Consider the following 26438-nt stretch of genomic DNA (forward strand, 5'->3'; position numbering starts at 1 on the left):
TTTCTTTCTGTCACCACATATTTGACCCCTATGTCTTTTAACCAAATTGCCAGTATCCTCCACAATTAGGATGGTGGGTAAACAAAGCATCCAGTGTTCTTTCTGTATGTACTAACCACAAGGGGGAGAATTTCATAACAAAGAATGCATGCCTATTTTTATATCCAGTCTCCGATAAAATTTTCTAATTCAAATCCTTATAAAATTCCATTGTCTACCAATGAGAGAGCAACTTCGAATATTCAAATAATTTTCATAAATGTTTTATTAAATGGAAGAATAATTCTGATTAAATTGAAAGCTAATGTACAGAGATTAACCTGGTAAAATAAATTGCCTTAGAAATTAAGAACTTTAAAGGAGAATTTAACTAATGTAAACTTGAAATACATCAATCTTAAGTTGTTTCTGTTTGTAATAAGCACAAAATAAGTCTTTTGGTATTTTTAGTACATTTTGATATGTGAAACAGAAATTATTGACCAAAATCCATAGAATGTACAACACATCAAGAATGAACTCTAATTTAAACTATGGACTTTGGGTAATAATGATGTGTCAATGTAAGTTCATCAATTATAACAAATGTACCACTTTGGTTGGGAATGTTGATTATTGGGGAAGCTATGCACGTGCAGGGACAAGGAGTATATAGGAAATCTCTGTACCTTCCTCTTAATTTTTTTGAGAACCTAAAACTGCTCTAAAAAATAATAGACTTAAAAATAAATTAATTTTTTAAAATAATTAAATAAAATTTTATAAAACAGAAATTACAATATCTGATTCCAGGCTTCTCTGAAACACATCCTTTCTAATAGGTCAATAAGTTGAGGGGTAAGTACAAAAGTAAAACTGAGACTATAAAAGAGAACAAAAATATAAACAATATTAAAAAGATTTGTGTTTCACAAATCAAGGGTGCTTACCATATTCCAGATAAAATGAATATGGAAAACTGCTTCACTTAAAAATGGCTTGGTGGGTATTATTTAAAATTTATTTCAAGAGATCTAGGAGAAATGTTAAAAACATAAAAAATATAAACTGTTACCATGGTATTCACAAAGGAATAAAAAGCAGGTTAGCTAAAAAATTCTTCTACATAATAGAAAAATCAATTGATTCTATAGAGCATTTATAGAAAAAAAGTAGCTACCCATGAATTCTTATAGGGAGGATGAGTAAAGGATGTGTTTATATAAGGAAGAATTCATAAATTTTTCCCCAAGTCCTGCTACTCTTTAAGATTGAACCACTCAAAATAAACCACTCAAAGGGCAAATCATCTATTAAGAACTCAAAAATGTAGCAGTCGTGACTGTAAAGAACTGATTTTGAGCTCTGAAATTAGGTATACCTAAACAATTTTCCCTTAGCCATAAAGCGAAATGGCAAAAATTTTTTTGAAAGAGATGATACAGGTATAGCTTTTATAATCCAAGTTAAAAAGATGAAGTGTAAAAAAGAAGTAGAACATTTCTCAATTTTCACAAGGGAGTGTAAAATAAAGATGTTTCACTATTTTGGGATGGGGGAATTCAGTTTGATCAACTCACACTGTACACTAAATGATGAATCTCAACAAACATACAACATAGTTTTGGAAGAGAACTCTTAATGGCATAAATACAGACTTTGGCAAATAGAAGACCAGAATCCTTGAAGAAAATACTTCACAGAATAAAAACAAAATCTAATCTCTTAAGTTTACCATATAAATTTTATTTGAGTACATGTCAAGTCCCAAAGTGTGTGTGTGTGTGTTTTAGGAGAGTCAGTAAAGAATGGAATGGTTTTAAAATTCATTTGGAAGAATAAATGGTATATTAGACAAGAAAATTATGAAAAAAGAGCATATGTAGAAGAGTTTGGTTTACTACATATTAAAACTTATTGTGAAAATTTTTATTGGTCTATATTTATATTTTAGAAGTAAAATATTTTAAATAGCTTCGAATTCCATCCTTGAAAATGGTATATAGTTGCGTCACAGTATCTAATACAGTGACTTGTATAGAGTAGGTGTTTAATAAATATTGCTGTGTAAATTTTTGAATAAAAATATAGGTGGTCTTTATTTTATCCCAGAAGCCGAATTCATTCAGTGTCAGAATTTGAGTAAAGTATTAATATAAATAAATGCCCTACTTGGTCTGTACTTTTATTTAGCAGGTCATATCATTCTGTGCCAACTCCTAAAAACTGTCAAAATAGTCTACTATTTTTCACTTGTATTTCAACTTGTCTACCAAATAATGACTAGAATTTTAAAAATATTTATTGAACTATTTATTAATCAATATTTATTTGAACTATTCAATAAAAATATTTATTGAACTATTTATTAATCAATATTTATTTCATGATTATAACTTTGCTATCATATGATTCTTTTAAAAGAAAACTAATCCTTCAAACCTATTTGCTAAGGAAAAAAGTCAAAAATATAATCAATATAATTGTATTAATAATTGTGTGAAATTTTTCTTAATTACTAATTTTTAGTGCCTACAATATCCTCTATCCATTATTATTCAATGGTTTAATTGTGGTGATTTTAAAATATGAACATTGTTTGATAATTATCCCTTCAAAAGATGGAGCCAAATCTCTTCTCCTTGGTTTTGGGGTTGGATTTAGTGCCTTACTTCTAGAGAATAGAATATGACAGAAGTGATGAGGTAGAATTAGGTCATAAAAAAACAGTGGGGAATAAGACAGCTGTCATATCATGAGGGCACTCAAGAAGTTCTGTGGAGAGCTCTGTGTGAAAAGGAATTGAGGTCTGACCACAAACAAGCAAGAAAAGAAAAGCATTTCATGCTATGAACAGATTTAATAATCTAGAAACATATTTATTGCTGTGTCCTATAACTGAACCCATTCTATTGATTTTTTTCTAAAACAATTTTTTTCTTAGCAAAAAAAAAAAAAACCCACATGAAAAAATCTATTTTTAGAACATTTAGAAAATTCAAAGTAAAAAAAACAAAATTCATGCCAACCTACACTCAGACATAACATAATTTTATCTTTTTGGCATATGTCCTTTTATTATATGCATATCTTTACTAGTATTTTATAAAAGTAATGTTTTTTAACATAACACAAGTCTACAGTCATACCACCCTGAACAAGCCCAATCCCATCTGATCTCAGAAGCCAAGCAGAGTCCGGCCTGGATAGTACTTGGATTGGAGACCACCTAGGAAAACCAGGTGCTGTAGGCATAAAAAATAAAAAGACAAGGTCCTTGAAATCTGTGTGGTCAACCAAGGGTTGCCTCACCTAAAAAAATAATAATAATAAAATAATAATAATAATTTAACATGAACATTTTCAATTGCCATTTAATGTCCATTCTGGTGTAACCTTTAAACATGTTGACTCTAGCTCTTCTCTCTTCATTCTCCACTATCTAGATCAAATCACTGCTATCTCTTGCCTCAGTAGCTTGCAATGGCCTACTTAGTACAGGAGGCTTCCTCCTTTGCTCCATACATAAGCCAGGTTGATCCTTCTAAAGCATCATTATGGCCATTTTACTCTTCTGTAAAGAAAAAAAGGAAAACCAAACACCTAAATTCTTGTCCATCACCTACAAGGCCCTACAAAATTTGGCCCCTACCCTTCTTTCAGCTTTCAATGAGCCCTTGCTCACTGGCTACCTAGCTTGTCATTAGGACCTTATACTTACTTCTACCTTAAAAATTTTTCTCCCAGATATTCACACATCGTTCATTTCCTCACTTTATTTAGATCTGTTTAAGATCACTTCCTCAGAAAGGACTTCCTTGACCACCCAGTCTAAAAGCTCTGCCTCTATACATTTTTTATATATAATATGTGTTATTATCTGACATATTTGTTGTCTCCCAAATAGAATGTTGGTCCCAACAATGTAGGAACTTAATCTGTCTTATTTATCACTCTATCCTTAGACCAGAGCCTGACACAGGTAGGTGCTCAATAAATATATTTTGATTAAAGACCATATGGATGTACCATTTTAATAATGAGTAATAATTACTTGGTATTTAGAATCCTGACAATTTTTCCTATTATGAGCAATTATGTCATGAAAATGTGCATAATATATACATCCTACATTTGTTTTCTAAGATTTAGGAGTCAAAAGATATTATTTTTATGATTTTTGGTATATATTTCCAAACTGCCCTCCGTCAAAAAAGTTGTTATATTTTATACCGCCCTGGAAATGAATGAGAGTTACTCTCTTCTCACCTTGCATGACCTTTTAAACATTATCATTTTTGTAGGGGAATAATGGCTATTATTTAAGGTGCTTTTATTCAATTACTAGAGGGCAGGCATTTGTTCATATAACTATTATCCATTTGCATTTCATTTTTACAAGTTGCTTCTTCATGTCCTTTGTTCATATTTCTATTAATTTTCCCTTATTGGTAAGAGCTCTTTTTTTTTTTACAATAAAGTGGCCTATTGTCTAAATCATGTTAATATATATATATTTTTCCCAGTTTGTGACTTGTCTTTCAATTTTGATAACTGTGTTTTTTCTTTTCTGTTTGCCAAATGGTCAAATTAATTAATCTTTCCTTCCTTACATGGTTTTTGAATTTGCTGTCACTTTTAGAAAGTTTTTCAATCCACTATTTGAAAACTATTCACCTATTACTTTCCTCCAATATTCAATATTTTAAAAAATAAAGAAAAAAATACAATATATTACAACTGTAATTTATTTGGGAGTAAGCAGTGAGTGAGGTGAGACTGTTACCAACCATCCTCCTTTTCCTTTCTCCACTGATATGTAAAATTGTGAGATGCCATTGCTTTTATATTAAAAGTTTTATGTTACACACACATATCTTTTTCTCCTCCTTTTAATAAACAGTTTTGGACCTGAGCCAATCCCATCCTTGAGCCAATATTCCTAAGGAACAGAGAAATATATTTTATTGCCAAGTAATTAATCTAATATTGGTTACCCAGTAATTTGGGATTAGTACTTAAGTAACAACGAATACACTTAAGGCAGAAACTCAGTACACTTGTCCAAGCGACATCATAACCCAATTTAAGAATGTCAATCCAGACACGATGAAGTTGGTTATCGCTTTAAATAAAAGTTCGTTCCTGGAAGATTGAGAATAGAGCGTCAGAATTCTCTTCTGAAAGCTCTCGGAATCCTGGGCTCCAGTGGGGGAAGAAGGGACACAGAAAGAACCCATGGTAGGCTCAGTCAGATCTAGGGATGCTGCCCGAAGAACCAAGGAAGCTAATGAAAACAGGTAATAGGGTCATTTTAATTTTTCAACTAGGGTCTCGATTTTTAACTGTATCGCTGGTTTAAATACCCTGAATGATTTAGATGCACAGAGGGGGGGGGGGGGAACCCTACAGAAAAAAAATACGTATAGTTGTTTTGTGGCCTTAAAAAAGAAAAATGGTTAATTCCTAAACCTAGAAAGTAGTATATATTCACGGAGGGAGCAGGGAAGGGAAAAGGGAGGTTTTCTCCTCGGACGTTCTTTTTCAATGCTTGCTTTAGCTGTCCATAGTACCTTTGCGTTCACTGGGCCGAACCAGAGAGCTCAATAGATTTTCCCCGAAACGCTAAGTGCAGGAGGCAAAGCTAAATGTAACGTTACAAAGACCCCGCACCTTTAACCACTAATAGTTCCCTTGTGGCAGGCGAGGCACTAAGCCCTGTGAAGATAGGCGATACCTAGACCCGGGGCCTTCGTGTGGAGCGGGGCATTTCCGGTTGAGATGTCAGTGAGTCAGCTCCAACGACGCGCTAGCTATATCTCCCAATGAAACATCTTTATTCGACCTCCTCCCATCCAGGTCGCAACTCCCATCCTAATTCCTTCACGGTATTTCTTTGGTACTTGTTTCATTTAACCCCACAGTCATTTTACCACCTCCTCCCTAGTGGCAACAGTTTTAAAGATAGGCCCTAGATTACTGGCTCGTCTCCCTAGCAACCGTGTCTCTCCCGACCGCCGGAAAAGGCTTCAGTCACATGCTCCGTGAACTTCCGGGTTTACAACGTGACATCCGGTTGTCAATTTCCCCAGACGCGACGGTGGAGGTGGAGGAGAAGCTGTGTGGCCCGAAGACGCCGTGGGCCCAGTGGTGGTGGGCTCCGCGTGGGCTCGCCTCGTCCTGCCCCCTCTGCGATGCATCCGCGGCGCCCGGAGGGATTCGATGGCTTGGGCTATCGCGGCGGTGCCCGGGATGAGCAGGGCTTTGGTGGCGCTTTCCCTGCAAGGTCCTTCAGCTCCGCGTCGGACCTGGGCCACTGGGTGACCACTCCCCCAGACATCCCGGGTAGCCGCAACCTACACTGGGGCGAGAAGAGCCCGCCCTACGGTGCGCCCGCCCCCTCAACCCCCGAAGGCCCCGTGGAGGAACCCTTTCCCGGCGGCGGCGGCGGCAGCGGCAGCGTGTCCGGGCAGAGCAGCGGTGAGGGACGCCTGGAACGAGGCAGGGATGGGTGGAGTGGCAGAGCCGCGGCTCGCGGCCTGCAGACCCCGGAAGCAGCGCAGAGGGTCCCGCCTTCGGGGCCTCTGAGTCTGTCGCGCGGCACACCCTCTGCCCTCCTTTCGTCCTCTGTCCTTGAAGCGAGCCTTCTCCTTGGTCCTCGTACAAATGTTTTCTCTGGGATCATCTCCAGAAAAGACACCTGTCTTAGCTATGGGTTGCGTGGTAGGAATTTCTAAATTTTAAGTGTTTGGCGTATTACATCCCATGGCCTACATAAAGAAAGAAGGAAATTTGTGTTATTTACCGTTTATTGGAGAACATGTGAACAATACCTAAATAAATGACCCCTGTATTTCTTTGATATAATTAATTGTAGCTTTGTGATATGCAAAGAGAAATTTCTCAGCATAGGCAGGCATGGGCTCAAACCTGGCCCTGTCACTTAAAAGCTGAGAGACTTTCTTAATGTCTATGAGCCTTCAGTTTTCTCCTCTTTAAGGAGAATAGAAGAATAACAGGGTTTTTCAAGTGTTAAATAAAATGAGACGTGAGTAATGCCTACTACAGTGTGGAGCACATAGTAGGCTAAAAGTATTTGTTTCTTTCCTTTTCCCTTTTAATTACAGGAGTTGTGTCTGTTTCCTAGATCCCAAACTACCCTCTGTCATCAAAACCTTTTTGGTGAACGGAAAATGTTTATACTTTCCCATTTTCTTGTAACACTTATGGTAATATCAAACAGAGCCTCGCTCAAATGATTTACTTGAAATATATAGGGAGAAGTTGTAATTTCCTTTTACTTTTGAGGGTCTTGAAAGTAACACTTTTCTACTTATATAAATTATAGATCCTAAATTCATGCAGTACATGGGCACTCCCTAAAGATTTATTGAATCTTTAGGGAGTGCCCATGTACTGCATGAATTTAGGATTCACACCTGCTGCTTTCTTCATTCTAACTTAAAAACTCCACTAAACAGTAAAATTCACTAATATGATTTCAAGATAAGGCATTGGAATCAAGACAGCTATTCTCTGTCAGATGCCAGAAGACCTGTGTTTTAATTGTAACACTGTGCTCTAGATATTCTCAACATCTTCAAAAAATGGAAATAATGGCTGCCTCTTCCCATGCTCCTGAAATTATTAGATTATATCATTAAATATTAAGCATATTCTAGACATAAGTTTTATTCTCATTTTATTTCGACTTGGAAGTACAATAATAATATTTATGTGACTTGGGTTAACTGGAAGGAATAGACCTAAAATGTATGGTGAGTAAATGAGAGTGTGAAAGAGGATTAGTGACTTACTCAGTGTCATTATAATTACGCTGTGTACTTCGTTCGTTTTTTTTTTCTATTGATCCCAAAAGGGGTACTAGAAAGTTATAAATTAAATAATTCAAAACGCATATATGGTTGCTACGCAGTTATCTTCTTAGGCAGTAGAGCTTATGTTTTTATCTTGTCATAGTTTATGCTTTGATGGTTACAATAAGGAGGAGCTCTTGATAAAACCAGAGTTCTTTTAAGAGCAGTTAAGAGGGTGGTGAATCTAACTTTGCAAGGAAGATAAAAGCCTGAGAGACTTAGTAAACCTTTTTAACATTTTCCAGAAAATATCAGTGGTATTTTCTGTTGGTATTAGGGGATGATCGGCACACACAAAAAGGGAAAAGTTGAAAGGAGGAGAGTACCTTAAGTTGGGCAAAAGAAGCTTCTATCTTGCTTATACATTTTTTTAAGGCAAGGGTGAATCAAATGGTTTTGCAAGAGTTGTGATTACACGGTCTTCTTCTGACTTTAAGGGAATAGTGAGGGCATTGCTTCATTTGAAAGAGCAGAGATGAGAGAAGGGAGATGGGACAGAAAGGTGAGAGAAAAGATGAGAAAATCATTCTTTGTGAATATTGTATTATAGCTGAAATTTTATGACTAGTCCCTTGGTGTGAAATTTCATCATGACTTTGAGGTTTTTAGTCAAGAAGAAAATTTCTGTTTTAACATATGCATAGGAATGTTTCCAGCTGTAAACTTTTATAATAAGAGGACAGATATGCCGTCAAGAGTAGCACATGTGAACTCAGTCTATCACAGAGACCTAATTAAGTAACTACTCTCAAAATATTTAAAATTTGGGGAAATAGCCTTATTTATGCATTTTGATTAAGTACTCTTTCCATTTAATAATTTTGAAGTGTTTTACTTGTGATTATTGGGTTATGTAGACATTTTCCAGTAACAGGGAGTGACTAATTTTACAACACGGGAGGTAAAGTTGGTGTTTCAGTATCAGGCAGAGCCTTCTATGTTTGTAGTCAGAAGTTAAAAACTGATAGCCCTTAGATTCTATCTATAAACGTGTTTGATTTGGCCCACACAATGTTTTAACACTTTTTAAAGTAGCAAATATTTTTTAATGGGAAGATATTACATAAAAATGAGAATATATTTTTTAAAGAATCACAGCTTAGAAACTCTGAGCCCACAGTCCCACATTGCAACAGTGTATTGGAGTTGAAGAGCAATTGTGTATTGCAACTTGCCACAAACCCCAACAGAGTCCTTCACTCATTCAAAGAACTTCCCTGGCCCCTATCAGAATTTGACTTTGGGACCTGGAGATAAATGAATATCATGTTAATAAAAAATATTTTTGTTGTTTTTACAGTAAACCTAAATGTTGGTTATGAGTAATCTTATTCCTTCTATTTTAGAACAGTTGAGTAGATTTGCTGGATTTGGTATTGGACTTGCAAGGTAATGTTTTATCTAAGGATTTTCAATTTAAGTTTTTATAAAAAGTTTTAAGTGTAATAATGGTAAATGATTACTATTTATATATACTATTGCTTCCTTTAGAGTGATTCTTTGGAGCAGTAGATTAAATATTCAGAAATATTTTGCAGAAAAAAATGATTTAAAATTTATGAGTTGCCTTTTTTCTAGTAAGGATAGAGCCTAGTCATTGAATTTTATAATCATAAAATAATTTTGTTGGGAAAATTGTAACACCTTTCATGTGTCTTCCAAAGAATAAATCAAATCTAATCTTATCTCCCCCTCCAAAAAAAGAAGTAATTTTGCAATGAAACTTCTCCCTAAACATTTGACTTATAACAAGATATTTACTAACAGAGTTTAGGTTTTGCTTACAATCAGCATTTAATGAGCACCATTATTATTTTTTTATTTTTAATGATTATTTAGTGTAAGAAAAGCCTCTAGTTTTGATTATGTGATCTTTAGTGAATACTGTTTCAAAAATATTAAAATTGCACAAAGGCTTACATATCATGACAGAATAACTCATTGTTTTAAACATTTTAATGGAGAACATATGACCTTACTTGCAAAATTAAACTTGAGAATATTAATGTCAGTAGAAACAAAACTTGTTTGTTAAGGTTTCCTTCTGCTATAGCTAATTTTTCTTTTGCCTCGCTGTACTTAAAGCTGTTGTTCATTTGGTATATTATTTTTATATGTGTGTGCACGCGCCCATGCAGGCATGTGTCACTGTCAGTGCTTAAGCCCACAGTTGTTATTAGTTTGTGAGAAATGTTTTCAGAAGAAATATTTTATATGTAAAATAGTAATCAGTTAACATGGTCATTAAAATCCTCATAGCTTAAGCGCAAAGTACATCAAAACTAAAATTTATAGAATGAGGTTTGTGAAAAAGAGATGGTTCTTGTGATAGAAACTTTGCTCACGAGACATCGTCTGAAAGAAATAGAAAGGGGCATTTAAATTGTCGAAGAAAGGAGTTTCTCATATCAGGCATACAGAAATATAGTTTCATTTTATACAGTACATATTAGTATTATATAGTGTTTCCCTTACCAGTTTGCAGATCTGGCTTTAGTTTTCATATTGAATTTTGTTACTGATATAATGATTTGCGAACATATCTAGACATTTTTTAATTTTTTTTTTTTACATTTAAGAATGGGAAACTGCATGATTCCTCAAGCAAAAATAATTTTGGATACATATATGTTATAAATTAAATGTTGGCTCTGTTATGTATATTTATAAATTATTTTTATGTAGTCTCTTTACAGAAAATGTATTGGCCCATCCTTGCATTGTTCTCCGCCGCCAATGTCAGGTAAATGTACTTTCTATTACCTTCTAAACAATAATACTAACCCAAATTTGAAGTACAGAACTCAGATAAATAGTTGAGACCACATAAGCATTATTCCATGTGAAATGTACCAAAATCTATAATATGTCAGTTTTCAAACTTGTTGGTCTTTGAAACCTTTTAAGTCTTAAAAATTATCGAAGTCTCCAAAGGACTTTTGTTTGTATGGGTTATACCTATCATCATTTACCATTTCAGAAATCAGAACTGGGAACATTTAAATATGTATTTATTTAATTTATTTAAAAAAAATTAGATATTAACATAAATAACATTTTTATGAAAACAGTTATTTATCAAGCCTCTTTAATGTCTAGCACAACTAGATTTTCATACCTGCTTCTGCAATCAATCTGTCACAATACATTGTTTTTGAAAGAAACTAGCCTTATACATACATGTGTTTGAAAATGGGAGTATTTTTATCTTTTTCAGATAATTGGCAGATATTCTTTGATACTACACAAAACTGAATAGGTGGTAATTTCTTACAGGTTATTTACATTGTGGAATCTGAAACATCAATTAACTTTTTATACTCTGTTACATTGAAATCTATTGATTTATACTGCAAGTTGAATAGATTCTGTTACATCATGCATTGATTAATTGAAAAACGTCGATTTACTAAGGCATATAGGTCTTCTAAATGTTATAACATTTGATTATACAGTATCAAAAAGCCATTAAATCATTAAATTCACTACCAGTCTCACCAGAAAAGTGTTCTAGTATTGGTAAGCTCTTGAAGGTAGATACAGGTTTTTCAGAATTCTAATTTTTGCCTGTGTACTCAAATTTATCACTGGCAGCAAATGCTATCATTATGTTTTTTAAAATAATCTCACTTTATTTATTTTTAAAAGTATATCTGTCCCAAGTGTAAGTAACTACAGTTTGTCAGGTTTTCCAGGAAAAAAAATGGGTGTTCCATGAAAAAAGTGGCTAGTTCATCTTGCAGCTTCTTTAGACAAGTGCTTTTCCTCACAACAGCCATCTTCCTTCATTATGCAACACACAAAATATTAATTAGAAAAATGATGTATACCCCAGAGTCAAGATTTTATAAAATTGATATATTTAACTGCTTCACCAAGGACAATGTTTAGCGAAAGTGGCTTTTTTCTCCTTACAAGTGAATGGGATGAAGAGTATAATAAGTACAAAAATGTAGTTTGGTGCCACTGCTTTGATTCATGCTAAGGAGTTAACGATTTTACACACCACTGCTTTTGCTCTGTTATTGAAATTGTCAACACAAGGAAAAAGGCAAATCATGCCTTAGTATCAAAAAAATAATTTTGAACGTGTCAATTCCCTCAAAGGCCCTCCGGGGTCAGTGGACCACACTGTGGCAAAAGCTCTTATAATTTATTTTCTTTGAAAATTGAGTTAGAAAAGATATAAATAATTACAAATTAAGCTGTTTATGCCTAGCACCAAAAAATAAATGTATATAGAGAAAGAGCCAGTTAAAAAGCATGAACAGTTGCGTATGCCCAGAACAGTGAATTTCTGGCATATATTTTACAAATTGTGACTATTACATTGTGATCTGGTATATACATATATATGAGTAACTTAAAAAAAAGTCTTATAAAATAATACCTTTGGAATGTGTGATGCATTCTGATACTTTTAAAAAATAATTTCACTTAAGTATTAGTTCTGACCCTCTATACTGATTTTGTAATTTGCCAATTGTTTATATCTTATAGTTTGAAAAATGCTAGCCATTAAATAAAATGAACATTTTGCCACACTGAATGTAATTCTAGAGTTAAAAGAAACATAAATTTCAACTAGCAAGGCCTTTATTATATATTCTATATTGCTATGTATATTGTGGATTGGATTGGTCTTCAGGGTTGTATTTATGTAACCATATGTACTGCACTCAATAAGTTATTTAAAGCACTTTCAAGAGTAATTTTGCTTATGTATATAATTTATACTGACTTTAGAATTGAACTTTTATTTATGCTGTACCTCCACTGTGTATCTTTCATGCCCTTGTTATTTCTTATTGAAACAACAACAAAATAATCATGAAGTATCTTTTTTACAGGTTAATTACCATGCTAGGCATTATCATCTCACTCCATTTACAGTCATCAATATTATGTACAGCTTTAACAAAACTCAGGTGAGAATTAATTTATAGATTTTAGTAAAGTTATTTATAATGTAAGGGCCATTTGGCCTTAGTAATAATTAAAGCAACAATCATTCCTTATAGTGTAGTTAATAAAAATATCTTAACTCTTGTACTAAACCTAATGTAACATGATAATGACATCTTTTTGATGTCACTGAGTAATAAGTGAATTTACACCTTTGCCAAAATTAATTATATATTAAGGGCATTTAATTAGTATTAGAGGTATTTAATTAATTGAAATGCTTATTTGACCTAGACATAGGCCATCTGACAAACATTAAAATGATGACAGAAGTTAATTTAGTTGTAGTTCTCTATTCTATTAAAATGTCTTTTTAAATAATACCTTATTGGAAAATATCAATAAACATTCAATATCAAATTCTATCGAGACCTTTTTTGTATGTTTTAGACATTAACAATAAATTTTGTTCATTTTAGGGACCGAGGGCCCTTTGGAAAGGAATGGGAAGTACATTTATTGTCCAGGGAGTCACACTTGGAGCAGAGGGACTAATCAGTGAATTTACTCCATTACCAAGGTACCGTTTTGGCATTTTCTCAATCTATTAGCTTCATATTAAAAATATGACAAAATATGATCACTTCTAATAAATACCTTGAATTTTGAAAACTTGCCTGAAGTACCTAAGAGAAGAAACAATAAAGTTAATTAATTAGATCTTACTGAATTAGTATGTGATAAAAAAAGAATCCTTTCTGGTGTAGTATCTATTGAGATGTGTCATTCAGCTCCTACTACTATGTTCAGCAACTATCATCTAAGGAAAAAACATGGGTATATGAGCAATTCATGCTCTTTAAGTAGCCAGTTTGGTGAAGGAAACACATGTAAGCAAATTATAGTACATCGTGATGAGTGCTGTAATTAACCTTTTTCAGAGCCCAGCAGACACTTTGCATGGAGTTATTGGCAAGGATTTCAAAAACGAACTGAAATCTGAGCTAGATCTTGAATTATGAGTAGGAATTGACTTGGAAGAGGAGGAGAAGATTCTGAGTAGAGGTGATAGCACGCCCAGTTTTATGGAGTTTGGAAGGTTTCGTTTATTGTCTTATGCATTGGGATTAGTGGACATGTATAGAGTAGAGTAACAGGAAAAGAGGCTGAGGTGCTAGAATGAAGCATGGCTGTGCTTTTATAAGGAACTTAGGCTTTATTCTCTGTGGAATTGGAAATCTAAGGGGTTTTTTTTAATTTTTATTTTTAAATGTTTGGGTGCTTTGATCAAGGATATAGTCAAGTGGCAGCGTTAAAAAAAAAATGGACTGGTGTAGACAGAGACATGTGGAGAACTGTTATAGTGTCTAGGCCAGACTGAGAAGAGTCTGAACTATAGAATAGAACAGAAAGAGATGAGCTAAGAGACACATGTGAAGTATAATTGATAATTGGTGATAAATTATGAATCGGGCTGTGGGAGAGTGAATTGTTAGCAGTCACTGGGATTTCTAGATTGGAATCAAGTTGAAGAATTTATGAAGGAGAATAAGTTGAAATGGAAAAAAAATAAGGAATTTAAACTTCATTAGATGATTTTGAGATTCCTACAAGACATCCTGAGGGAACATGTCTTATAAGTGGTTGGAACCATGGATCAGAGTCTTAGAGAAAATTTGAAGCTGGAGGCATAGCTCTGAATGTTGTGGCATAAAAGTAGCAGTTGAAGTATTAGGATGGATAAATTTCCTTAGGAGAAATACAGACTAAATGACAGAGAGTGGACAAAGGACAGAATTCTGGGCAATTTATGAGTGTGCAGGTGTGTACCATGCATGTGTGTGTATATGTGTGTGTGGTAGGAAAGGTTTGAGGGAGCAGTAAGTGATGCTCAGAAAACAAATTGAAAATAGCTATAAATTGAAAGTAAGCAATATGACAATAATGTCCTAGACTCCGAGAGGAGAATTAGAATTGTTAGGCATGTTTGGACAGAGAGAGTGGAGAAACTGGGGAAATTTGCAGCTGGGTCTGTTTTCCTCTGAAATAGGATACAAGGCCATTAAGTGAAAATAGAATGAGCATTAGAGTCGAAGTAGAAAAGCATGAGAAGAACGATGTATGCTTGGGACGGTCACAACTCTGTATAACTGAAAGGGAACCATTCTAGAAATATATGGAAGGAATGGTAATAGATAATATTGGAAGGCATACATTTGTTTAAGTGCTACGTGGTAGGACTCTCCCAGGGACAGTGTTAAAAACTTTGTATGGTTTCTTAATCCACAGTTGGCCCATGACAGGGTGAATTTTTTGGATCAAAAAGAAAATGAGGTAGTTGCAGTGACAGCCACTGTGGTTGTTCAGGCCTCATATAGTATTCTAGCATTAATCAAATGTGATCTGGAAGGCTCTCTAAGGTGTTATAAATCAGAGATGGTGGTTCTATTGTACAAAAATTTCTCTGCAGACCTTTCAGTCTCAGAAAAATGTAGAGAAGTTCACATACCACCCATGCTATACTTGTACTGCGTTTGTTTTTAGAGCACTTAGTTTATTAATGATTACTTTCCTTTCTTTTCAATATAAAATATATTTATTCCTTTATCTCCTTATGTTTGTCATATTCACTTACTTGAGAGAAAATGTTTTCTCAGGTTCCTGCTGTGGCCATGGTGCAATGGGTGCCAGATTCATCACGGGAACTGATGGCAGCGAGTCTCCTCTTTATTTCACACTCCCCTTTTCTGCTTCTCTGCCTCTCTCCGTCCCATCTCCCGCTTCCCTTCTATCCCCTCTAGCTGCCTTTTCATTTTTTTCTGCCTCCTTATTTACTTTCCCCTTCACTCTCCGTAGTCTTTTTTCTCCTTTTTGACTTTTCTGTTGCTATAACTTCCCCTTTGTTGTTCTTTCAACTCGCCTCTCTTCTTTTACTTTCTTTTCTAGTTTCCAGAGTTAACCTAAATAGCAGGAAGCACACAGTCCTGGACCTTGGCTCCAGACTTGGTGTTTTGCTTACCTCTTTTGAACATGTCCCTGTGATCTTTTTAACCTTTATTTTCTCATAAGTAAAACAAATGTGACAATCCCTGCTCCACGTATCTCATAGGATTCACTCTTGTATCACATTAGATGGGAGGCAGTACAGGCAGAGTGCAGACTTCAAGTCATAGAGATCGGGGTTTAGAACCCTGTTCTACTATTAACTAGCTGTATGGCTTTGGGTAAGTTATATATGAACCTTCTTTGAGCCAATTTCGTCATGTGTGAAATGGGGGTAACAGAGCCATTGTGAGGATTATAAATAATTCAGTAAAGCACTTTGCACAGTTCCTGGCATGCAGTAGGTGCTCAAAAAATAGAATATAATAAAGGGCACAAAATTAATGTCATCATAGTAAGTAGAGGCACTTTGGAAATTAGATGTTACATAAATGTAATACGTCATTCTGCATTACAGTTAGTTAATTTTGTTTTGTTTTTTTGATTCTCACTCTTACATACTTTTTAAAGATTTTTTCCTCCTTTTATCCTCTTCCTTGTTTCCCTTTCCCTTCCTCGATCATTCTTTTTTTTTGTTTTTATATTCAGTTATAACTCTTCCTCCTCTGTCATCCCCTTCTATCAGCACATACAAAAATGCCTTGTATGTTTTTTCTCTTTTCAAACCACTACAGTTGTTTGAAGTGTGTCTGAGAAAGGAAAATGTGCACCATTAGAATATATTTCTCCTATAGATTATTTTTAAAATTAAAACTTGATTACCTTTTTGAAAATGGGCCAATTCTAGATGTTTTAAATAACATGGCTTTTATTTTACTTCAGTTTATCTTATTTTTTAGGGAGGTTTCACATAAATGGAATCCTAAACAAATAGGAGAACACCTTCTACTGAAATCGTAAGTATCAGAGTGCATTTATATTGAAATTTTCTATAAATTTTCATAGTGTTAGAACTGAAAAAAATCTTATTTAATAACTACTGAAGGAAATTAGAGCAATGAATTATTTGTGGGACTAAAACTTCAAAAGACAAGTAACATAGAGTTGAGGAATAAAAGCCTGAAATATGTGTTATCTTTAAAACAAATCTAAGTTGAAAGGCTGAAATCACAACCTAATTTTTCTTTGTGTTCTTAGAAAGTTAGCAGAGGTCTTCAACTTTTTTAACCCGAATTATCAGGAAAATTGTTATTATTTATTATTAAGCAGAGTTACAAATTATTTTTATGGTAATGAGCAAACTCAAAACTTCAGTGTCATTAAAATGTAGTCCTGAAGGCACTTAGTGATTTTACAACACTGACCATTTTTGTAGATTAGAATTTTACTCTTCACTTTTTAATTTTTTTTGAAGATTGTGAATTGGAAACTCCCCCAGCTTGCTGGCTCCCTCTGTGGGGCATTCCAGCACATTATTACTTAGTGATGTTCCATTCACCTTGAAAACCACTACTTGCCAGGACCTGGCCCATAGGGTTAGGTAAGTCCCACCTTGATATTATTTTAAATAACTATATTTTGCAGGCTTGCAAAGTTGTAATATTACTATGTCTAAATAGTAGTGGTAGGAAACAACTTTGCAAAGCTGTACAATATTGTTTAATAATAGACGGGGACTTCACTCACCATTGAAGACTGGCTTAGCTTTCCTGGGTGGGAAATCCGGGAATGGATAATGATGATATAGGGTAATAGCAGAACAGTGTACTTGTTCAGATGTCACTAAAAAGGCCAAGCACTAGAATAGATCCCTCATCCTAAATTTTAAGTATCAGATTTGTAGGCTAGATTAGCTGTGTGTAGGTAGATGTCCAAACAATGAATCATAAATGAGCCTACATTTTATACTGGTTTAAAATAAAATCTCTTTTTTTTGCAGGCTGTCCCTGTGTTATTAATATTTAAGTTTTTATCTCTAATTGTTGAATAACAAAGATTCTATGTTACAGGTCTCTGAAGTGTCTTTATAGGTATTCATAGTTGAAAACCTTAAAAATATTTAGGCTCGAATATAAGTTATATCGACATATTAAAATAGATATTTAAAAATTTTGTGTAAACATCTTATTTCAGTATGCTGATAAGTTTGTTTTAATTTCTACAGTCTAACTTATATGGTGGCAATGCCTTTTTATTCAGCAAGCCTAATTGAAACAGTACAGGTGAGCTATTTTTTATTGTCTTTGTTATTTTTTGGAATATTCAATATAGTGTGTATTTCTGATTGTGTAACAGAACAATTTAAACAATGTCCTTTTAAATTTTTTATTTCACAGATGCCACAGATATATTCTGGGTTATATATAAGGGACATTGCTGATGAGTTTATTGCCTTAGCAAACTTACTTAACACTTTTTAGTTTGAAATCTTTTTATCTCTTCCATAGGCAGCTATATTCTTCATTCAGGTATCTCAGAATTCAGCCTCTAACTTGCTCTGTCTGAATACAAAGAATTTGTAGAGTTTTTCAACTTTTTAAGACCTGAATGCACAACTCAAATGGTTATGGCATATCATAGGACAATAAATTACTAATTACCTGAACATAAAACACGATGTCTAATAATTCTAACAGTGAGCAGGTAGTCTCCAGAGATAGTTTACAAACAGCATTCTTTTTAAACATGCCTGTTATGGACCATTTCATGCTATGGTGTGTTAAGTACTACAAAGCTAAAGCAGTCTCCTTGCTTGTGTCTTAAATTGTTTTACTATTTCTAACCACGTGGTGGTGCTTCAGGTACATCAAATTAATGTACTTTCTCAACATCCCATTTCTACATTTAAAACTATAAGATGAAGATAGTTTTAACTTCACCTATGCACAAATTCCAACTAATTATATACCACCCATCTTCCATCTTCAACATCAGATCCTCTAGTATATTTTTTGTCTTTAGTACGTATTAGTTCCCTCTTTAAAAACCTCACTGGATCAGCCTTTTCTCTTCTAACTACTCTTTTTTCTACTTAATTGCTTTTCTGGCCCTATCATTGATTTTTTTTTTTTTTTTAGAATTAACTTCAGTTAACCGAAGTTAACATCTTGCTACCCAAATATACTTTGCTTTCCCCTTGCATTTGGCATTGTGTTAAATAAATGCAATAATCTTCACATGGGGCTGCGGTTTAGTTATCACTAAAATATATCCTCATTTTATAAATAAGGAAAAAATAGCAGGAAGATAATTATTTAAGAAAAAGCAGCTAGGCAGCGTGCTATATTGGGGGAAACAAGTTTTAGGTTCAGACAGATCCTTATCAGAATCACATTTCTCCACTTAAATTAGATCTGTGACTTGAAACAAATGCCTTAACCTTTCTAAATCTTAACGTTTTCATCCATAAAATGGGAATAGTATTTTAATAACGGAGTTATAAAAATTAAATGAGTTATCTATGTAAAATGTCCAGCTCACTATGTATTAGTTTGGTTTTTTTTTTTTAACCCAATATCTACTCCCTATTTTTCCTGCTCCAGGTTTTACCTGCTAACTGCCTCCTTTTAATTTCTTTTGTCTGATTTTCTAGAAATCTTTTTTTCCTTCTTAGATTTCTCCTCTCTTGCACATCTTTCTCTTCTTTTAGTAAGCTCTTTACCTTCTCTTCTACTGTACTCCAAGGCTCAATCCTTGACTCTCTCTGCTCTTTATCCTATATTCACTATCCTAGAGAACTCATTTACTCTCTCGAATCATTTTGACTCTAATCTCTTTAAGTGAATTAAATTGTCTTCACCTCAGACTGAACTCATGAAAACAATCTTGTCTTATTCCCTTGAAATTAGCTGGGTTTTTTTAGATTTTATATTATTATTTATTTACATTTGTTTTTTATCTCACTGCCACTTGTCCCTTCCATAACAACCTTCTGATAACATCTTCTGACAGAGTTGATGGCCTCTGCAAACAGCCAAATTGGTAGAATCTGAAGCCACATTATTTATTAATGACTTAATTCTCAAAAAGGCAGCATTATTTCTAAAGAGGATTTTGTGGGGGATGTCATAAATAGGATGCTAAATCAGAAACTGTTTTATTCACATAAACGTTGACCCATTTTTATATTTTTATGCATTCCTCGAATTGAGAATTAGGAAAAGAAAAATAAGTTATGTACACATTTCTTTTTGAGCCTCTTCTTTTCTATAATGGTACTAATATTATCTTCACCCTAAAGACTCAAGACTTTAGTTCTGGTTTTTAGGAAAGTCTTGATTTTTATATTTCTTTTATCCTTCATAACCAACCAATCATCATGCCTTCTTAGTTCTAACTTTAATAAGTATCTGAGGTTTGTCTCTTACTCTCCACTGATAGGCAACCATTCTCATCCCTTCTTTACCATTCACTCAGCTTATTATGTTACCTTCTTTCTTCCCACTTTATGTTCAGTGGTTTTTTGCCCTTCTGGGGAGCTCAGATCTCTTTGAGAATATTCTTTCCCTTGAAAAATACCCATTCATACATAGATCTCCTGAAGAACACCTCCTAGAGCCCTTAAATATAAACTTCCTAATGCGTTATTATCTTTGTTAACAATGCTTGTTTTAGTCCCTGCATTTTAAAGTCCATTCTAGGTACTCATATAAGATTAATGTTCTTCAGTTGTAATGCTTACATCCTTTTGCTCACTAAGGCTCCCTCCATATTGACTCATATTCCCTAAAATCAATTTCAGACTTCTTGGCATAGTATTAAATCAAAGTTTTTATTGACTTCATTTTACCTTTTCAGTTAGTCTTCCTTAACTGCTCTTTTTTTAAAATTCATTAAATATTTATTTAATGTCGATCTCAATCAGGTGCTGTTGTAGACCCTGAGGATACAGCAGCAAATGAAACAAAAATAATCTGCTTTCACAGCACTTATGTTTTTGTAGGGAAGATAGGCATAACAAACAAGTATACGAGATGGTGCTAAGTGCTAAAGAGAATAAAAATAAAATAAGGAAATTAAATAAGATGTGTAATGGGCGAGGAGAAACAGTTGCTATTTTTAAGGTCAAGAAAGGCTTCACTGAGAAGGTGACATTTGAATAAGGGTCTGAGCATAAGAACTACATGGATATTTGTGAGAAGAACATTCTAAATAGAGGCAAAGCAAATGCAAAGGCCCTGAGGTGGTGGGATTGTATCTCATGTGTTTGAGGAACCAACCAAAAAGAGGCCAGTATAGTTGAAGCTCACTAAAAATGGGGGAAACAGGAGGAAATGAGGTCTGAGAGGTAAGAGGGGGAGAAATCATAAGGGCATTGTCCACCATCGTAATAATTTGGCCTGTTCTTTGAGGAATATGGAAAGTCTTTGGTGACTTCGAGCAGAAGAGTAATGGGATCTGGCATGCCTTTATTTGGTTGCTATGATGAAAATAGACTGGAGTGGAAGAGGGGCCAGAGATAGGGAAATGGACTAGGTTAGGTGAGTTCATTTTAGTCTCATGGTTTTAAATATATTCTGTTTACTGAAAACTGTCATAATATGTCCAGCTGGGACCTTTTCCTTGCAGTCTAGATTGTAAACTCCAAGTTTATACCTTAGACTTACTATATCTGAGCTCTGGGTTTCTCTCCCACATTGCTACCCCAAAGCTAAAACTCATTTCCCTCCCATATATCATGCTTCTTAGTTGCTTTTTCATTTAATACCCCAGCTCAGTAAAAGGCTCTAGTATGCCTCCACTGCCTCTGGCCAACATCTTTGAGGTGATCCTTGACTTTTCTCTTTCATACCCCAAATCTAATCTACCAGTAATTCTCATTGACTATAATTTTAGGATAAAAGCACAATTGAAGCACTTTACTTCTATTTCTACCCAGTAGTCCAGTCTATTACCACCTCTTTTCTGGATTATGCAATAACTTTTTAACTTGTTTCTCAGCCTCTGTTTTTGTCTTCCTCTGCACAACAGCCATTGTTAATATAAATTATATCTTGTCCATCTTCCGCTTAAAACTAACCAGTTATTTTCCATCTGATTAGAATGCAAAGTCTACTCAGTCTCATGGTATGGCTACTGACTACGTTTTTAACTTTGTTTTACACATTCTGTTGTTCAGTCATGCTACAGCCAAATTGGCCTGTTAGCGTTCCCTTTTTTACCTATTGCTCAGTAATCTATATCACAAACTTTGTTATAGTAGCCTCAAAATTGTAAAAAGGCAGAGACATTGTGGATGATAATGACTAACATTAAGTGCCTCTGGGCATCATGCCTTCTTTCATTTAATACTCCCAGCAGCTCTGTGCATAAATGGTAAGTGATACTAATCCCATTTTTATAGAATGATAAACTGAGTCTTAGGAGATGTTAAATGGAGGCAGGGTGTAAACCCATGCTTAAGAACTCTAAGCACTGTGCTACCTCTTTAGCTTGTCATATAGTTATTGCTTTGCAAAATGAGTTCTCAGGAGCTTCTTGAGGGAAATCAGGTATGCCCGCCCACCCTCATCTTCTCCCTTATTTCCCTTTTCAATAAAAATAGCTCTAAGCCTCACTGCTTTCTGTTTTATGAAATTTCATTTGAAAAAAAAAAAAAGAATCAAACACCTAGATAGCATTTGAAGTCTGCAAACCATTGATGGTTCCCTCCGTTAGTAAGGACTTAAAAGAGACCTAAAAAGAGCCTGTTTTTGTGACAAAATAAGAAAATGTTAACTTTTACTCGTTTCGACATTTTTATTTCAGAGTGAGATAATTCGAGATAACACCGGAATTTTGGAATGTATTAAAGAAGGCATTGGAAGAGTGATAGGCATGGGAGTGCCTCATAGCAAACGACTACTTCCACTCTTTTCCTTGATCTTCCCTACGGTGCTGCATGGGGTTCTTCATTACATCATCAGCTCAATAATTCAGAAGTTCATCCTACTAATTCTAAAGAGAAAGACTTATAATAGCCATGTAGCTGAGAGCACTAGCCCAGTGCAGAGTATGTTGGATGCTTATTTTCCAGAACTTATTGCTAACTTTGCTGCCAGTCTTTGCTCTGATGTTATACTTTACCCCTTGGAAACAGTTTTGCACCGCCTTCACATTCAAGGAACACGCACAATAATTGACAATACAGACCTTGGCTATGAAGTGCTTCCAATTAATACACAGTATGAGGGAATGAGAGACTGTATCAATACCATAAAGCAAGAGGAAGGAATGCTTGGTTTTTATAAAGGGTTTGGTGCTGTTATAATACAGTACACACTACATGCAGCTGTTTTACAGATTACCAAAATTATTTACTCTACACTTCTTCAAAATAGTGTTTGAAATTTGGGTTCCTGATTAGTCTAAAAGACATAATCTGGATACTTCGTTATGAAATTTTGAGGGATAAAGGTGAATAGTGGGAGAAAAAATGGATTAGAATGTGAAACTGGTAGAAAAAGCCCATGCTGGTTATATAGACTCTTTTTTTTAAAGGCATAGGTATATTGGATCAAAAGTATTCCATATTTGAAAACTGAATAAAAATAATGCTCATATACATTAAATTCTAGATAGTGTAGTGCGCATGCTGAACTAAAAATGATCTTGGGCTGAAGCAAAAATTTGTCAGGAAACAAAACAGTTTCACAGAGCTGAATTTATTCCATCTGACTTTAATATATATTACATATTTATTTCACCTTCTTGATTGATATTGATATGTCACCCTTAATATAGTATACAGTATCAAGAGGTCATAGTTTACCTTTAAGCAGATAAATTATGTCATCAGTGGCAAAGACAAGAAGGATTAGATTTGGCAATCTGTAAGCAGGAGTTGAAGAATTTTAAATTGCATTGTCCCTGTGTAACTGCTTGATGGCGGTATGTTGTATAAAGCCATTTATGTACATCTCTACAAATTTTCCATTCTTAGATCAGCTTATTGCCTAAAATGAAGTCATGCACTTTCTGCTTTACTATCAGAATAAAACATTAAAAGCCAAGGTACCCAAAAGGTTTAAGGCAAACAGCATACTTGTCTATTTCCAAATCCAGCATTTCAATGCCAGCATCTTAAAATTCGCCATGTTTATAAAGCTTGATTTGCTTACCTAGTCTGTGAATCATCAGGCTGTTTTTAGCGCCACTCTTAACAGATAGAATATAAAATAATCATGACAACTATTACTGTTTCCAAATTTACAAATCGTGTGCTAAAAGGAACATCACTTTCATTTCTGAATGACTTGTCTTGGTGGAGACAAAATTAAAATTTTCCTGGGAATTTGTGTCTCTTGCCTTCTGTATAGTCATGATTAAATAATGGCTTTTGTTTTTATTTTCTTCTAGCCTTTGCTTATAGTTTATTCTCCAAACTAGATATACATAAAGAGAAAAGCAGATTTATCCTCACCGCCTTTTAAACTTGTTTGGTTGAATACTGAAGAAAAAATACAAACTTTAAGGGAAGTTCTTGCTTTTTATGGATGAGGAAAAGAAGTAAATTTCAACAAATAATCAAAAAAATTGTTGCTCAGTTTAATAAAAAAAATTCTGTCTATTCCTAAATGGGTGAAACTCTTTGTATAGTAAAATAATATGCATTTGACTGATCCATCCTTAAATGTTTTAGTTTCATTTCCTCATGTGAGCCATCACAGTTTTACTGTGAACCATTTAGCACACTGAAGTGCAATGACTATACACTGATGTTGTCCAACCTAGAATTTATACAAACATTTATTTTACTTTCTAAATGTCAATGAAATGGTTACTTTTTGTGATTAATAGTGTTGGAACCAAAATATGATATCCAAAAAGTGTAAAATAGTACTTAAGTAGCAACACTCTACTATCTCGTGCGTGTGTTTTTAATTAATAAAACACGTAAGTTTTCCATTTTTAAATTCTACCGAGAGGGGAAAAATAAAATTATACACGCTGGTAACATATTGTATTTTATGGTTACTCTTTTAGATTATGGTTTACTTTGTCTAGCCTATGGCATTTAAATTGTTTTTGTTGCTTTTGAACTGCTAACTAAATTTTTAGATGTTTATAATATGTCCAACTTTCTGAAAACCTTTCATTTTTATAATCAAAGAAGATGGTTTCAGAGAAGGGTAAACTTCTGAAAATTTCAAGTTTCAGAAAATTTCTAGAAGAGAATCTTAATGGAACCAAGTAATTACTAGTGAAAAATCTATGAGGTCCTTTATCTAGCTAACAATTAAGTATTTCAAGATTATTTGATGGAAGTTAGCATGAAGATTCAGTTATATAAATCTGCTTATTATGGAATCATTACAAGACTAATAGCCTGAACCACACACAAGTAAGGTTGATCCTATTTTCTGTCTCTTTGGAGAAAGAATACAAATTAACATTAAAACTAAAATTGAAATGTGGCAAGTAAAATATTAATTTTTTTGTTGTCATTCCAAATTAGTTGAAATATAAAATTCTTTAAAATTCAAGCACTTAAATGCTGGCCAAATATCTGTAACTGAATTTAGAAAGGAATAAGTGAAATAAATATTGAGCATGCTCTTTCCCTTTTTTAAATTGCTCTTTAGCATGTAGGTGCCAGAAGCAAATATACATGGGCTACATTTCTTAACGTGATAGTAGCTCAGAATAACATTTTTAAAAATTTAGAACGATTAATAGTATTATGAATAAGGTTCTATTAAAATGTTCCACAGGTCCAATGGTCCTTTTACATAAGCCGGATTTTGCCCATGGAGCTGAAGTGCGATATGTTTGTCTTATTACATTGCAGGGTTTCTTAATTTGAGTCAAACAGTCCAAAGGGACTGAATTAAAAACTGAAACACCTGGTTAATATTAATCTATTATGTTAAGTGAATTTATGAATTGATTTGCTAAATCTGTTTATAAATCTCCCTTGAGACACCTTTTTATGGTCCCATGAAAAATAATCCCTAAATTTATAAAATTTGGTCAAGTCTCCAAACTCCCAGCACTAGATGATATAAATATAAAATAATGAAAACAAGCGAATTTCAAAATGGCTATGGATTGGGGAATTCGATAACTTAGCCAGTGTTTTCAGAAACAAAACTGAGGGGTAGGAAGTCTTGCTCACTTTGACAGTCATGCCTGACTGCTTCATAGTTGTCTTTTTGCACTGGCTTTGTTGTAACTGCACAAAACTCACTTTACTGGTTGGGCACAAGTGCTTCAGTATTTCTATCTGTGTATCCATACATTTGCTCTGTATAAAAAAAACACTGATATTTGTTTTTAAGTGAGATTTCGCCCTCAGTTTGCTTACTCCCATGTCTTAACATAAAAGGCTACTCTGCCAACGCTTAAAGATAGCCAGGTTTGAACTAATTACTATCAATAATATATAAGCAAATAAAATCCCCTTGATAACAATTCACAATGCATGTGAATTTGAGTGATTCTTAATTTTGGCATTTCTGCTTTCTCTTTCAAATAGCTGTACATTTCACTTTCTAATACAAACTGAATATGTAATATCTTTTGAGTCATTGAGTATCACTGATGTGGTACCAAGCTGTACATAGCAGAGTAACAAAAATTTGTGATTCGACAATGACTCATACCGTATTACCTCATCTAGAAGAGGTGTTTTTTGTCTTTACATGTGTGTGTTTTTTTTAAGTTGTTTTTGTCTCACTGGTGTTTTAAATGTTTTCAGTAACTTGTATAATATGAAAACATTCAATAAAATGTTGAAGTAAAACTAGTTTTTTT

General features: G+C 34.0%; 1 protein-coding gene and 1 pseudogene across 1 annotated transcript; both read left to right on the forward strand.

Annotated features, from left to right (window-relative positions):
• Positions 1-3114: 3114 nt before the first annotated feature.
• On the forward strand, positions 3115-3233 carry LOC120591004 (uncharacterized; annotated as a pseudogene).
• A 2806-nt stretch (positions 3234-6039) lies between these two features.
• Positions 6040-26200, forward strand: SLC25A46 (solute carrier family 25 member 46). Its single transcript, XM_039848421.1, has 8 exons — positions 6040-6459; positions 9203-9245; positions 10542-10599; positions 12707-12784; positions 13241-13341; positions 16604-16660; positions 17869-17926; positions 22452-26200. Exons 1-8 carry the CDS (start codon positions 6174-6176, stop codon positions 23028-23030), a joined length of 1260 nt encoding a protein of 419 aa, XP_039704355.1. The 5' UTR covers positions 6040-6173; the 3' UTR covers positions 23031-26200.
• The last annotated feature ends 238 nt before the right edge of the window (positions 26201-26438 follow it).

The sequence above is a fragment of the Pteropus medius genome, unplaced genomic scaffold (assembly GCF_902729225.1).
Source record: "Pteropus medius unplaced genomic scaffold, Ma_sr-lr_union100, whole genome shotgun sequence".
Taxonomy (NCBI): domain Eukaryota; kingdom Metazoa; phylum Chordata; class Mammalia; order Chiroptera; family Pteropodidae; genus Pteropus; species Pteropus medius.